Source organism: Camponotus vicinus, unplaced genomic scaffold, assembly GCF_025532165.1.
Source record: "Camponotus vicinus isolate PSW18456_S1 unplaced genomic scaffold, iyCamVici1.0 SCAF_6, whole genome shotgun sequence".
NCBI lineage: Eukaryota > Metazoa > Arthropoda > Insecta > Hymenoptera > Formicidae > Camponotus > Camponotus vicinus.
Window position 1 is genome coordinate 5205141 of NW_028141978.1, and position 16875 is coordinate 5222015.

General features: G+C 40.0%; 1 protein-coding gene across 4 annotated transcripts in view; it reads right to left on the reverse strand.

Annotated features, from left to right (window-relative positions):
• Fas1 (fasciclin 1 Fas1 domain-containing) overlaps positions 1–16875 on the reverse strand; it is a 279676-nt gene that overhangs the window by 221091 nt on the left and 41710 nt on the right. For 3 of the 4 annotated variants that reach the window (XM_083102767.1, XM_083102768.1, XM_083102766.1), the window contains exon 1: positions 6114–6613. The exons of the other annotated variant lie outside the window; for it this stretch is intronic. In XM_083102767.1, the coding sequence (XP_082958893.1) occupies positions 6114–6221 (108 nt within the window). In that variant the 5' untranslated portion in view covers positions 6222–6613. Of the gene's footprint in view, positions 1–6113; positions 6614–16875 lie in introns of those variants that run through there. 4 annotated transcript variants of the gene reach the window in all.

The window sequence follows — 16875 nt, forward strand, 5'->3', positions numbered from 1 at the left end:
ATTGATGGATTGTTATGTTGCATGTGGAAAATAATTGACACAGCCACAAAAAACAGAACGCGTATATGTATATATTTTTTTCTTTTTGAGAAACAATTGATCAGATATCTAAGCTAAATATTTCAAAATTCTGATGGTTACGTAATCCTTTTAAACGCTGCTCCGCGCATATTTACTCAACTTGTCAACTGCGAGCCATACGTGCGGCTGCACGACAGTCTGCCGATTCTATCGGTGTGTCATGCGAACATGTTTTCGAGGTTATCTGAAGTCATGCTAGTCGCGAGTACAGATTTGCATCGAGCGTAATTGGATCCTATACACCGCGGTCTGCTAAGGCTAACAATCTACTAGTGTTGGTATCCGCAAACACGATCCGACCAAGCTATCACCGCGACCTTCGGCGCATTAGATCGATACGCATTACTGCCTCTCCCTGCCCCGTCTATCTCGTCCCGGAGACCTAGATACTACCATATTTGTAAGAAAGACTTGGTCTTGCTTAGTGGAGAAAAATAGAAAAATATCAAATTTCAAAAGATTGGATAATATTCCATTCAATATATATATATAGACTCGGAAAAATCTTTTATTTTAAGAAATTTATCCATCTTTAAGTAGGCAATATTACTGATAATTAAAGAAATATTGATCGTCTGGAAACGCTCGGTAGCAAGAACCTAGAGAACTTGGATAATGATAAAAATTCAGAAATCTCATCTGTGTCATAAAAGGGAGAATCGGACGCAAATTACGCGAAAAATGAGCTCTTGTCTCTATTCCAAAGCTTCGTGGCCTCCCCCGCAGGTCGAGCAAGCCAAATCCGTAGTATTTGTCGAGTAACAACCATCACGAACGAAGATTATCCGTAAATATTTTCGCGAGGTAGAGGTAGCTCTGAAACGCAGCCGCTATCCGGTTTCTATTAGCTCCTGGTTTCTCGGTTCATCGGCTCGCTGAAATTGGAAATGGTCGGTAGTACCAAGCAGCTCTCTTAATTCTTGGGTCTTCTGATGGGAGGAGAAACGAAACCAGTTATTTGCAACCTTCGGTCGACCGTGAGCGAGGTAGTCGATGCGGCGTGTCGATTTCCGATGATTTCCAGGATGTAACAGCCCGATTACGTGATTCACGAAGGCTAAGTATTTACAGAAGAGCGAGGGCAATATGAGCACCCGTTATTTTCTTTTTTTCTTTTTATCTCTACGCGATACGTCTTCTCTCGTTTCTCTCAACTTATGTAATTCTCCTAGGATATTTCTCTCGTACATTTGCGAGCTTTTGACTGGAAAGATACTTTCCAGGCAATTTCATGGCTCGAGACTTTGTAAATCCTTACATATTTCGACCGCAACATGCTAATAGCGAGATTACAGAACTAAAGTTACATTATTGCTACTATGTTATTTCTTTAACAAGACGGGATGTCGATTTTTCACATTATTCTCTTCGAATTTTATCGTCGACCATTCGTACCTCCTACGATCTACACAAATGACTTCCATTTTCATGCAATTTATTGGCACATTTAAAGTTACACACGAACGTTACATACTGGATTATGGATATAAGATACTATTGCGAATCGTAAATTTATATTTCGCTATCGTGCATGCGGCGACACACTACCTCTACATATTTCCGACTACATATTCCCTCTCGTAAAAACTTGCCCGCAGGACGATTGGCCCAGTAAATAAAGTCCGCGAAAATGGGCTTCTATACCTTCATGTTTGGAAATAGTTTGCCGAATCGATCGGGGCTAAAACTAACCCCCGACGCGAACCGTCCGGGCGATTTTTGTCGCAGCAACAAGTTGCCGGGCGGAATCGCTCGCCCCCGCCGAGTCGGGGAGAGAGGGAGGCAAGAAACGCATTATTGTAATGTCGTCGACGGGACGAACGCCAGCTTTCATTCGACACTGACATCGAAAAGTCTATACGGGCCAGCTAATGTCCACTGTAAAAATTTTTTCGTTTTGCGTAGAAAATCAAGCGATATATGATCAATTAATCGGCACAAATCACTAATATTATATATTCTTAACAAAGGATATTACTAGGTTTCAAGCACTCGAAAAAAAATTCTCTCTCTGAATTATACAATATATATAATATATATATTTTTTTAATTACTCCAGTATAAATTAATTATGGATTTTTTATACTTTATTTCTCTAAAATAAAAAAGAGGTGGAGTATATTAAATTAAAAATAAAAATTTAATATACACGAAACATTTATTAATTTAGTTGCAGAGATGAAATTTCAAAGATACTCCGAAGAGTGATTACACATTTTTAATTATTCATTATTAAAATATCTCAGTGAAAATATCAAAACACAAGTAGCATTTCACAGAAATGTTCACACACACAGTGAGAGAATTTTTAATAATCATAAAATATGCGGGTAATGCTAGGCAATATAACGATGATAAGTATAATTGACCGAGCGGAATGCGAGCAATGATCAAGACCATCGACGACAATCATGACCCGATTCGATAACAATCTCGGGGCGCTCGTGGACCATCAGAGGTCACGTTATTCAGTGTCAAAGAACGAGAGTGACGTCGTAACTAGGCGCCGGGCTTTCTCACGCTCCTTTTCTTCCGTGGCAAACCGCGGCCTTGCTTGCGCGCCTTTCACTCTTTTTTTCGTACGATATTTACGCTAAGTCCCGTTGAGCTCCATTCATGCCGACGAGGCGCGACGGCAGCAGCAGGTGCTGGCGCGGCAGATATAAATACGGATCGCTCGTTCTCTCGTAGGTAGATAGATATTACCACCCAGGGGCTCTTAACCTACGGATTATAACCCCGTGGGTCGACACGATCTTTTAATAGAGTGGAATTTCCTCCTACACACACACCCGACGTGATTCAGCATGTCGCGTCGACCGGTTGACGTAATGAAAAATACTGATCCGACCGACTCGTCTCGTCAAGCTAATCGTGCGCACTTCCGAATTGATCTAGTGCAAATCGAAGAGGATGTCGATCGAAGGCATATAAAGAGATGTAAGAATAGATGCCGATTATATAATATAAAATATTTGTTTAAACCGATATAAAAAAAAAATTTGTTTAAAAAAACGTGCTAAAAATTTCACATTTATCGAGGATTAATTTAATCTATGAATGGCGATTCTTCTCCCGATCTCTCGGAATAAATAAGAAGTCTATCTCTGCTCGCTTTGTCGCGTGACTTAATCGACTAGAATGTGCCGATTGGATTGAATCGTGGCCACGAAGCTGATGTCTGAACTTTGTCTGTGATTCGATTGGAAAAAAGAGGCTAAGAACCGCCGGGGCTCCGTCTGTGCTGGTAGACAAAGGAGCAACTGGAGGTCTGTTTAACTGAAATCACGTCATTGACCGGAGAGAGAGGAGCCGCGCGCTACCGTTTCTGCTGCGGGCGCACGCACGATGCACGCACGCGTATGCGTACATTACATCCCACGCGTGAGAGTGTCTTGATGACGTCGCGCTGAATAGACCGCATGGTTTCCTAAGCAAGGGAGCGAAATAATGAGAAAGAACCGCCACATGTGGACGGAAGACACGATATACCGCGTGCGAGCTAACTCCGTTTCGAGAAAGAGTTAATATACCGTATCTTTTTCAAGGAACTTTATTATACTTTATTAAACGAGTCATTTAATGAAATAGGAGTAGTTTGTGCTATAAACCTAATTTCTAAAATTGGAATAATGTCATTTCGACGAAGTAGCGTATGACTCATCCTATGTGTATCGCGAACAGGCATTATGAAGAATAATAGTTCATCAAAATATCTTAATGATTATTATCCTGATGATTCGCAAAAATGTGTCCGCCATTACTACGTCGTTTAATTGTAATCGACATTTCACTATCGAGTTACGAGCGAATGTAACGAAGATAACGAGTCGCGTTTTATTTTCCCGCAGATGTTGTTAAATTCTAACAACTTTTCGCACTATCGTGACGTTTACGACTAAATTTGCGCGGCAGTATTGTATTATCGTGTTAATTAATGATTCTGTAAAAAAAAGCGCGTGATGCAACAGCGCTGCGTTGACATCTGCTCGCTTGGGGAGATTAAAAAAACTTCCCTTTTTTTTACCGGTCCATTATCTGAGATCTGTATTAAGTATCCCAACGTTACTTGATAGATTAGTTATATCTATGTTTTTTTTTTTTACGACATCTGCTGCACATCGCACTTTTATGTGAATTTATATATAACGACCGATAATGATAATTGAAATCGGTTGCGAGAGAAGTCCTCGCGCGCGTTTCCATTCTTATGGGTAAAACTTTATCAATTTATCAAGAAGGCTCGATGTGCGACGAAATGGCAATGCAACTTCGAAATCGCTATGAATTCCGATTAAGCGTAGAAAAAAAGTATAGACTAATGAGAGTTAGGCGCAACTTTTCGTTCGCGCAATTTAATTACAGCCACGTGAAAGAAGTTAATGAAGTAAATAACCGCCGGTTTCATACATTATTCAACCGAGTTAGAAACATCTCGCACACCCGATTTACGAACTTTTCTGCCCCCTCCTCCTCCTCCTCCTCCTCCTCCCCCGCCTCCTTTCCCTATTCCTTCCACCCGGAAAAGTTCCCACGACTGCATACATCATCGAGTCGGGCGATCAGTTTACCACCTGGGTGAGATGCAACTCACCATCTACTCGTGCAAACCGCTCCGAAATTTCGAACCGTTCTTCGGAAGAAGACGCCAAGCTTCTCTCGACATTCTTAAACTTTCGCTTGTCCGAGAGTTATTCCGTTTACGGAACTATCCAAGACGAGATCAAACTCGATTTCTTTTCCTTCATATTTCTTCATCTTACTACACTCTTCAACATTCCGAAAAAGAAATTTCTTCGATATGATCTTTCGTGTCTTATCATCCGCGTGTGAATCTTTCCAATTTATCCGTTACAATTATTATAATGCTCGACGATGAGGTCTTTCAAAATTCAAGATAAGTAACAGGCAACTGCGAAAGTATCAGATGATGTAATACAATGTAATAAATTTGTCCATTTTAGTAAAAAAAAAAAATTGATTTACAATCATCGGTGATCTCGTGTTGGATATGGAAGGCTTAAACAACGTTGAAATGAACAAGTATTGCTGAACGGATAAATCCAGCGATTATGCCGAATCGTGAATTTCATGCGGAAAAAATCGAGCGACATGACGTATGACAGAAGTGTCACTCTGAAACATAATCGATTTCCTGTGGCTCTCTAAAAAACTGTGCAAGCGACAGTTCTCTAATAACAAAATTGATATAAAATTTTGGAAAGATAGAAAATTGTATTTAAACGAGACGCAAAAAAATAATGAAGTAATCAAACCTTAATAATAATTAATTTCCACTTGACATTTCGGTTTGACATTTCTTATTCTTCGGACGTATTCTCCGTTTTAAAAATAAAATGACTTATAAGAAAGACCCGTCTCTCTTTTAAACTTTTCACCTATTCATACTTTTTTATTTTATTCATTGTTAAACTAGAATTTAATAGAGAACGTTGGAAAATCAGATCACCATTTGAAATTTCGACATTTCAATGACTTTGATGTAGTGACGATTTATGAAACATACACACCTTTGATCTTACGGAGAAATTATCGACGTGAGTGTACTAACCGCAGGTTGTATAGTTAATATATGATAATTTAATGATTCACGCTAATTTTCCCCGCTTCCGTCACATTCTTTTGTCGGAATTCTTTGGAATTTTTTCGACATTTATCAAAAAGAAATTTTACAAATTCAATAGCGAAAAACGCGGTGAAAAGGCAAAAAAATTCCGGGGGAAGCAAAAAATGCTAAATGAAAAAAAAGTCACAGAAATGCTCGATAATAGTCGAGAAAAATCTTTCGGTTCTTTCATGACGTCACGGAACACGTTGCACAATCATCGGCGATGAGCGTTCGCTGCATTGAAATTTCCCGTCAGCGCTCGTTCGTTGATTTAAACGCAATTCTCGCGCGCACGGTCGTACCTACGTGAAAGTCCAAGGACACGCGGAGTCGGTGCCGCACATTCGCGTGACGTCATCTTGAATCGCGATCAGCGAGAGACACACACATGGTTCTCACTTACCTGAGACAGATCGGAGTCGTCGCGTATCTTAGCGTCCATGGTCACATGACTGGCGTGGATTCTTGGCGTCGCGACGACGAGCGCCGCGGCGAAGAGGAATGTCAGCATCGTCCTTGCGGCGATCAGCAGATTACCAGGCACAGGAGAGACAATTCACCAATTCACTCGCGGATAAAACGTTCACCACGCGGACGATCTACGCGTATCGATCACCGATGGATCATCGACGAGAGTCAACGCGACACTGACACGCGCTCGCGAGACGTCGCGGAGCCGGAAGTTCTCCACGGACGAGGACACCGTAATCGCGACAAAAGGATAATTATTTGCGCGTCGGCGATTAACGCGATTCGCCGATCGATGAGCGAGCGCGAGACCGCGCGATCGTTTCTCTCTCTCTCTCTCTTTCTTCCTCTCCTCTCACCGCGATTTCTCTATCTGTCGCCGCACTCTTTCCGCTCGACGTGTCAACGATACGAAGGATAGCGCGGTACTGCGCCCTCTCCATGCCTCAACCCCTCTTACCCCCCACCAACCCCGTCGCAACGAGTCTTCGGCGTGGCAGCCGAGTTTCCCCCTCCAGCGCCCTACTCCTCCTACGCGTGCGACCGCCGCGAACACGTGACGTCACCTTTTCGCTACGCAGCGATCGCGTCGCGCGGATTACGAGAGATACTTTAATTCTCATATCGATACGTCTGTTTCGATTTTTGCGCTGGGATCAAATTCTAAACGGAAATTGAATATCAAACAAGCCGTGCTTGGTATAATGGATGCGTGTGATACGCGTGACGATATTACACGATCTTTCCTCGACAAAATATCTAAACGGTAAATAGTTTACGAATTGCGATTAAAAAACAAACAAGTAAATTGTTTTTCAGGAATATAAGCAAATAACAGCGCTCTATTTTCTAGTTATAAATTGAATTTATTTTGTCAGGATAATTTTTGAAATATCAAGATATATTTAATGCTAAAATCTTTCAAGAAGAATTATAGCTTCTAATTAAATTTTAATACAAGAAAGATTATTTCGATAAAAACTGTATAGCACATGTATACTGATTATCGAATACATTTTAATTTATATATACGAGATATTCCATCAGAAAATGTCATCTTCAAATAAATAAAAAAAAGAAGATTTGTGCAAAAGATTTTTGCATATGTATATTCATTGTAACAATTCTTGATTACAATTTCAAGGATTTAATGTATCCACCGTTTGAACCGTGATAATGGCCCCCAATAAAGTTTCTTACAATTGTTGATGGAAGAATGCCTCTCTTCGAGGCAAAGATAATGTAGCTACATTCTTCAATCTAAACGAGTTAAGTAGGTGAATTAAATTACCTTTTTCAGAGTATAAGCTGAGTTGTAAGCCCTATAACTTACCATTTAAACGTATATAAGATAAGATAGCTAGATTGTACTCTATGCTCTTGGTTTAAAATTCTCACTTTTCACACTTTCAGACAAATTTTGTATAAATGATGTAAATGAAATTTGTACTAAAAATAAAAGAAAATCTGCATGACGTAGAGAAAAAAATAAATCGTTAAGAACTCGGGATTAAATTTTAAAATATACTTGTGCTCCTTTTCGAAGACAGACTAGTATTGCGAGGAAGAGTTATTAATTTACAATTTAACGATGTTAGTTATAGACGATTTATTATATCGCCTTGTAGCGAAATGAGAGCAAAAGAGGGAGAGAGGAGGGAGAGAGATACACGATCGAATTGGGAGCGATATAATTGCCAACTCCAACAGAAGTTTATGGGGTATTTACTAAGTGGAGTGGACTTGGACCGATTCTCGAAACCACTTGAGGCATAGCGCGGATTAAGGAAAGATCCTGATCACGAATATAAACTCATAGGTCCGCGTGAAACTTCCGTATTGTGTCCCGTTCTCTGCTTGTACAAACGTTAAGTTCGTCCCAATCCACCTCGGTAATTAGAGTACTCTGGATACATCTCTTTCACCTCTCCCTTTCTCTCTTCCCTCCTCACTCTACCGATGGTTAGACTAACTTAGTCGCTTGGAACACATGCTGCGTGACACGGATTTACTCTCGTCGCGAAATAACATTTTCGAGGGACGACGTTTCATTCGCTGATAAAGTTCGACAAATTTCATCGATGCTGCAGAATTAATCGGCTGGAAATATGTTTTCCTGCTCGGAGTTTGGCAAATGTTTGACTAACGAATAACAGTTTGTGTGCACGGGGGGGGAGGAATATTTAGTTATTAATACGCAAACGCACGCCTTCGCGCACTCCAACGCGCGACAATATACGAAAGTGTTGCGGAAAACAAATCGTGTTACACTTTCAGCGAAATCCGATATCAATTCCCTGACAAATTTACCATAGAAATTCGGGGGATATTAAAACTCTCTCCGGGCACAAAATTTGCGCGGCAAAATTTCCAAATTCCCGACATACACAGGGATTCTAATGTCGCGATTTACAGATTCCGCGATCGATCGTGCGATTTGAAACGCCAAAGCACGGAAAAGCTCCTGGTATACGAGATCTCGGGAGCCCCAAGGGCGTCGACCCTCAATTACGAATCTCACACCCTCGGGCTTCTCTCGTAGCCGACTATCGCCGGGGAAGCTCGCTCGTTCCTTAAAGACGAAACAAACTCGACCATGAAAAGAAAAGTTAAGTGCTCGTGACATTCCCCACGGCGGTCCCCTCACGTCCACCATTTTTCTCAGCGGACCATAATCCTCCAGGAGCAGCGTAATTTTTAATTACTTTCCAGCAACTCCCTCTTGCACACATTTTCTTGCGCGCCGATTTTCCTCGCCGTCTCTTTTTATCCTTCGTGATAATGGAATTAGTTGATTGATAAACTGAGTTTATTTCTAGATCATTACTTTGCATCTAGCAGCGTCAATTGATTTGTATGAATAACTTTAGTTAGTTCAAAAAAATTCAAGATTCGAGAATTTAAATGTAAAAATTTTTTTTTTAAATGGGATATTAAAGACTACAACTATAAAAGCTGAAGATTTAAAGATTGAAAACTTTCAATATTTAAAAAGACACGATGTTTAAATTTATATGTCCGAGAATAGTAAATTGTTATGTTTGACGAGAGTCGCACAATGGTTAGTTCATTGTGTTCCAACGTTTAATTATTCGCGATAATAAAATCGTTGATGCATGCGCAAATACCTTGACGTGAAATCGGAGCAAATCGCCCCAAATCGCCTAATAGCTATCCTCGTGTCATTTCCACTTCCGATCTCGGCCATGTGCTATATCCGCGGCTGTATTCGCGAATAGGACGCGTCGAGCGTTTTATCGCCACGCAACCGGCTGTTATTCTTTTTTTAGAGCCGGGCCCTCCGCGGGAGAGGACCCCGCCGCTTTTGTTTTCGCCAACTGGAGCGGCCCGCGCGATTAACTGACCGTTGTCCAACGATCCCGGTCTCGTTGGGCGAAAAAAATGGACGGGTCTCGCGTTTGTCTCTCCTCTCTTTCTCTCCCTCTTTGGACGCGGGCGAATTTATGGAGGCGCGTAACCGCAGCGCGTAAAGCGTCATCCGAACGACGAGAGAGCGGGAAATTGCGACGAATATTTTAACACGACGCTCGCGAATATCGCGAGATGCGATTTTACGAGCCTCGGCGAAACATAGATGCGCGCAGACATATAATAGGTGCTTTCTATTCATTACAATTTCCCACAGATAACGTATCAAGAATAATGCTTTCTCTCTGATTCGAAATAATTACATTTTTAATTTTCTTATAATTTTTTTACGTTCCTTTCGATGATTAGATTCTTGAATTTTCAATTTATCGATGATCATCGCGATAAATTTGCGAATTCTCAGATTTAGATATTCTTCCTTTCCCAATCTTTAAATTTAAAATCCTCGTAGAATATCGTCGTTCGCAGAGCTTTTCGCTCACAGTTATCTCGTCTTTCAATTACGGGGTTAATCTACCTACCTACCTACCTATCCGATGATGCATAACGGGAGTCTCGGCACTCTGACGTGACTAAACCACCGTCGCATTCAGGAGGAGCTCGATGTGGCCGATGCGGCACAAAACTATCTCTGACACGTATCCCTCCCCGTGACACATTAACGGCCAACCGTAACCGCTTCTAGAGCGAACGCGCACCGGAAGAGCCGGGTCGGATCCGCAAGACGCGACTAGTCCAAGTTTGCCCATTCGCCACTTCCGCCGACGAGAGCCGCCTGCCGCGAAGAGCGAACGCGCGCGTTAGCGGAGAATGCGAACAGATGCAACTGAGCGGGCAGGGGGTGGTACGACACATACGTTGAGAAACGTATTTGTAAACATACATCCTATCCTACGGGGCTCGAGCAGCCGTGTCGCAGTAAATCCCGGTACATTAATATTAATGCGTCTTCGGCATGTACCGGGCCGCTCGCCCTTTCTCCCTGCTCCACCTCTACCCTTCGACGTCGGTCCTCCACGTCGCAGAAAGCACTGGGAGTTTGGCGGAGTTTACAACGCGAAGTGCATACAGAACCTAGAACTCTTTACAATACCCAGGCACCTCTTACTCGCTCCTTTCTCTCTCTTTGTCTTTCTATTTATCTCTCTCTCTCTCTTTCTATTTCGCTTTTCCTAAATTAACGAAACATGTACTACTGAGTAGGAAACATGTACTACTGGGTAGATACGTGCATTTTACGAAATTTCAGGCTCTCCGAATCCCCTGATCTTCGGTCCCGTGCTTCCACTGTGCACCGCATAAGGATGAATATTTTAATAGTGGTCTACAGTCGTGAGATTTTTCGATCCTAGGCATCTTCCGGGGACTTTAATCTTTCGAAATATTTTCCAATTATCATCAATATTAACCCCTTCACTGTCAGTGACTCCTATAGGGGCCAAAAAAATTCGTGCCACTTTTGCTTCATGACCCCTATAGGGGCATCTTGAAAAAAACATGTTATTACTATTACGATTTGGTTGTCCTAGGGTATTTTAAGGTTTCTGAGGTCGCTGAATTCGAATCTGAAATCAGAATTTCGAACTTCAAAATGGCGGATCAAAATTCAAAATAATTTTGGGTTTGAATAAAAATGGGTTTTTTATCGTTTTTGGGGTCGCCGAATTCGAATCTAATATCAGATTTTCCAAATTAAAAATTGCAAATTTAATATGGCGGACCAGAACAAATAGTTGCCATACATAAAAGATGTAAATTTTTTTCTTCAATTACTTATAAATCCCGCTATCTGCCGAATCCAGAGTCACGAATTATCAAATCAAGCTGTTTGCACAGAAGTGGAAACGTATACCAGTTTTCAAGAAATAAAAAAAATAAAAAAACGGAGTCAATAACCGCCACGTTCTCGATTCGTGACTCTGGGTTCGGCAGAGAGCGGGATTTAAAAATAATTGAAGAGAGAAATATACAATCTTTATGTATGTCAACTATTTGTTCAAAACTCTGGTCCGCCATATTGGATTTGCCATTTTCAATTTGGAAAATCTGATATTAGGTTTGGATTTTGCAACCCCAAAAATGATACACATTTTTATTGAAATCCAAAATTATTTTGAATTTTGATCCGCCATATTGGATTTACCATTTTGAATTTTGTTATTCTGGCTTCAGATTCAGATTCGGCGACCTCAATAATATTTATACTGACGTATTCATGCAATTTTAAAAACTTTTTTCTTCAACACACTTTTAGCACGGAAAGTTTCTTTTCGCTTGACAGTGAAGGGGTTAATACGATCAATATATTAAATAATGAATATTACATTCTTATTGTATGGTACACAATCGCAGCGTGAAATGACCGCTGATTGATCGCAAGGAACAGATCGCCGCCTTTTCCACGACTCTGCGGTTGGCCATAACGATCTCTCGTTAGCGCAGCTAATTACTCTGGTAGTGTGCAGTGGACCGTGAAAGGTCGTTAGTTAATAGCATGGGTTAGTAAAACGATGGAAGTCTCTCTCTCTCTCTTCCTCTTCTCTCTATCTTTTTTTTACATATTTGACATTGTCTTATAAAACTTTATCGCAATAATTGGAATATATGACATTCAAAGATTGGAATATATTTCATACTTATTCTGCAATATTTGCATTCTTGCATATATTACAAATTGTTAAACATTTGAATTTGGAAATTGTAGCTTGGGTATTATCGATAAATTTTTGCGGATTTTTACGAATAAGCTTATAAGTTTAAAAAATTTGAAATTTTTTAAACTTATAAGCTTATTCGTAAAAATCCGCAAAAATTTATCGATAATTTAAATTAAAAAAAAATTAATTTGTAAATTTTAACGTCAGTTTTTTTTAAAGTCCGTTAATATCTAATTTTTTAAGTCCTCCCGTGAATTATCTAATCTTTATACTTGAGACATAGGATTCACTAAGTTTGAAGCGCGTTAAGAGGAAAAGGTTACGAACATTTCAGAATCCTTGTGAAGGTAGCATATAACTTTCCTTTGCGTAGTATATTTAACCTTCTTGCAGTTACTGAAAGGAGTACTGAATGCAAGTTGGATATCGGGGAAGGTTTTTATGAAGAGGTAGGAGAGAAACGCGAGGAAAGAGAGGAAAGAGAGCACGGGGTAGTGGGGTTCTGCTCCGGATCCTGCATGCTCGTAAATAGTCCCGATAACGTGCCTCTTATGCGGGATACCCGATATTCAACGCGCTGTTTATTGAATTTGGTCGCGGCTGGCGTTGCGGTTTCCGCTCCTGATTTTTCTATGGGTAACGAAGGATTTTTTGCGAATATTTTTACTCGGATCTAGTTGGGATTCCGCTGTGAATTTTCATACGAATATATAATATCTCTCTATTTTATTTATCCAACCAAGAAAGAGATTGCAAAAAATTGTCCTTTCGTATTGTCCTTACACCTTTCTCGACGGAGTGATAATTTTCCAATCAACATCAATGATAATTGTTGGGATAAGACAAGGAATAAATTTCTAAATGCAAAAGGATTCTGTAACTGAAGCAAATCTGCAATCAGAGCGCGAAATAAGATTACCGAACGCGATGTGGAATTAACGCGTATTTGTATCGTAGTATCACACTCCGTGTTTCTGAATTTTATCTCGTATTTGTCGGCCCTGCGGACTGCCGTTGTACCATGGGTGAAAGAAGGAGATGCGTGCGCGCGAAAAGGAGGGAGAGAGAGAAAGACATAGCGGCGGAGATACAGAGAGAGAACGATTAATAGCAGCTCTCGCGCAATTTGAATTTGATGGTTTCGTGTTTGTTTCAAAGCAAGAGGATCGAGTATCCTCGAGCGCCGGTAACACATTTCAACCGAAATAAATTGCCCGTGGAAAGTGCTTTTGATTATACTAATATCATTCGCCGAAACAGGTATCTTTAAACAAGATATTTGCGATCCGTTTCAAGTGGAAAATTATTAGCTGCGCCCGCGGAATCCAAGATTGAAACTTTATTCATTGCGCGATATCAAAAACAATGCGTGTGCATGAATATTCCGCGCATTTCGAATATATTACGTTTCGCTTTGCAACGTATACTCTGGGAAGCTAATATATTCATTCTACGACATTTTCATGCCTCTATATTTCTATATGTGCCTTGAGCGTGCTTGTAACATCGCGCATATTTCAGTAGGATCGTATCTACATAAACGTCTTATCTTAATTAATTAGTATGCAAATACATAATAAATTTAACAAATTATTAGCTACTTTACGACATAACTTTTAGCGCCGTGATTAAAAAGTACCGTACTTCCATTTTCATTTTACGCGATAAAATGCAACACGCGCACACACATATATTTCAGATGAGAAATATTTTTATCGTCGAAGCGGATTTTTTGTGCATTTTTGATTCTTCTCGTATAAGTAATATTATGTACGCGTATAATCAGTTTTGTGATATATATATATATATATTATTATTAAATCTTATTACTCTGCGCGAGATAACTCAATTTAGCGTAATGTCAAGATATACCCGTGCTTTCGCGCGTGTCTTCCAATTAAATTTATTCCAGTTGTGGCGTAATTTTGCGCTTCTCGTACGCTTCGCGAACGTGCACATCCGTGCGTCTCGGGGGTCTCGCTAATTTGTACCGAGATAATGTCAGCATGTACGCTCCACTCTCCTGCTATTGATGGTGCGTGCATTCGTGGCGCTATTATTAATACAAAGTAGACAGCGATGCGTATACAACGCGTCCCGTAGCCCGTGCTTTGCTCGTATGCGCTTTGAAACGCGCGAGGATCGTTCTGACGCGAAATAACGCGTCGTCCATGTCGTCGCGAAATTACGCGCGGTATTAACGAACAATTTCATCAGTGTCACTTTATTTCAATAATCGCATAATTCTGCGAGATAGTGGATGATAATCGCTGTGATTGTTGTTATAAATGAAAGAAATTTATCGTTCCATTATGTATTCGGCTTTAGAAATTAGGTGATATGTATAGTCGATAAATCTTTGCAAGTTTTTAGAAAATTCGATGATAACTGTTAAAATTTTGAAATATTAAAGATTCAAAAATTCAAGATACACTTTCGAATCCGCCACTTTGAATTTTTAAACTAAAAATTAATTAATGAGTTAAAATTTTAATCATCAAATTAAAAAGCGTCTCAGCAAAAATAATTTTACCGATTCTTTTTTATTATTTATGAAATGTGTTCTTTTTTCGGATATTCCATGTATATATCATAAAGACTCGAATACTTCGACCTCGATATTTAGTGACTCGTTTAGATGTTGCTCGAGCATTTTTTCTCGTTCCAAGTATCACCGGTCGGAAATATTGTCCCTCTTATTAAGATGACGTCAGGATTGGAAATGGGCTAAAGCTCTTTCGGTTGACGGATGTGCAAATCGCGTGCGACGCCTGCGTAAATCGCATTCTCGGTGCAAGAGGGGCATAAGCGAACGGAAATCGCGTGTCACGGCCAAACGCTCCGCTTTATTCGAGCGCGCTCGGCTCTTCGTGAATTTTGATTTTTCTCGATACGTTTTATTGCTTTATTAATCCCTTGATGTGCTCATCACGATGTCCGGCAAATGTGTTGCAAATTTACAATCTCTGTGTTGCCGAAATTGCACGAGAATCTGCGTTCGACGCCTGCAAATTCTCGCGCAGAAACAATTTGACAGTCCGAATTTTTTAATTTTTTTTTACAAATAAATAAACGCATATGTTGCGCATGTATGAATGTGTGCTGCGTTGTATGTATTTGTATCGATAAACGAATAATAGAAATTTTTCATGTTACTCTACGATTTGATTCCCCTCTAGTTTAAATGCGATAGACGTTGCAAAAATCCATGTCGGCGCCTCGAATCTTCACAATATTTCAAATCGTTGGAAAATTACTATCACGTTCGAAAAATTAAAAGGGGTTGGTGGTCGCGGCAAATCAGTTTATCGAGAGCTTTTACTGGCGCTTTTATCGTAAGCGGCAGATGAAAATTGAACTAGCCGTAAAATTTACTCCCCACGATATAAATGGGCGCGCTATATAATTATAATATATTATACATTTATAAATTATATGTATTTTTCCATCTTATAACAATTTTTAACCATTTAAATATATATATGCTCTCTTGAATCTTCAAGATCTGAAATTTCGCGAAAATTGTTAAATTCAACTGCGATTTAATTGAAATCCAATTAAAGTTTTAAATTTGATATTAAATTATTAATTCCCTGCGTTAAAGGATGTTTGAGGTCGACGACTATTTTTGAATTGTTTGGCAATCCTTCATTTCTCGGACTCTCTAGATCAGTGAATAAATTCTTTGTGGAGAATGTGTCTAGTGATATTATTCGTCGATAACCTAACGCTCTGTAAATAATCCCTGAACGATGCTTCGATGCCTCGCTATTCGCGAGTGATTGATGCAATGCTAAATGAGCCTACTCTTAAATAATTGAGACGCTTCATTTGAATAATTGATTGATGGTAATTGCAAGAACGACATCGCCCATGCTACAACGTCGGTGGCCGACACTGACGTGTCCGCCGTTTAATAATTTATTGTCGTTAATAATTGGCGAATAATTAGCGTGCCGCGCTGACGTAATGTTTATTCATGGGGCATCGTGTCGAGGTAAAATTTAACGGGCAGAAATGAATGGGCGCCTCTCTTTTTGATGAACGACTCGTTCGTGACGACGCGGAATATCGATAGCGATTCACAGATATCTATTTCTTCGAGCCCTTAGAATAGCCATGAATCTATCTCTAAAGTCCATTTCTCGTATTTAGATTTGATCCTCTTTTACAATTTTTACGACAATTGAAAAGTAGCGATTTAAATAATTTTTAAATAATTAAAATTTATATCGATATTATTTATTTATAGATTATTATAGATTATTTATACATATTACTTTTCAAATTCTTATCCTTTAAGAAAGATCTGTAAGGATTTGTAAGTCGAAGGAACTGATTATCACAAAGGAAGTTGCTTTCCACCACAAGATTTCCGATAAAAAGTACGATCGTGCGTCTCAGGGAAACCTTCCATGGTTCGATCGCACATCAAGGGATGGGCGATCGTCTGTATTTCCCTCTAGCGATACCGTAACATCTCTCTCGCCATCACGATATCCAGAACGAAGATGGACCGCGGCACGTGAAATATGGTAATTCGCCTGATATAATGCACTCCATCTCCCCGGCGTCCGTCTATGCGCGATGCATCGCGCTCGCGCTCGCAGCAATATGATCAAACCGGCACTGAAATTTGAAGAGGGTATC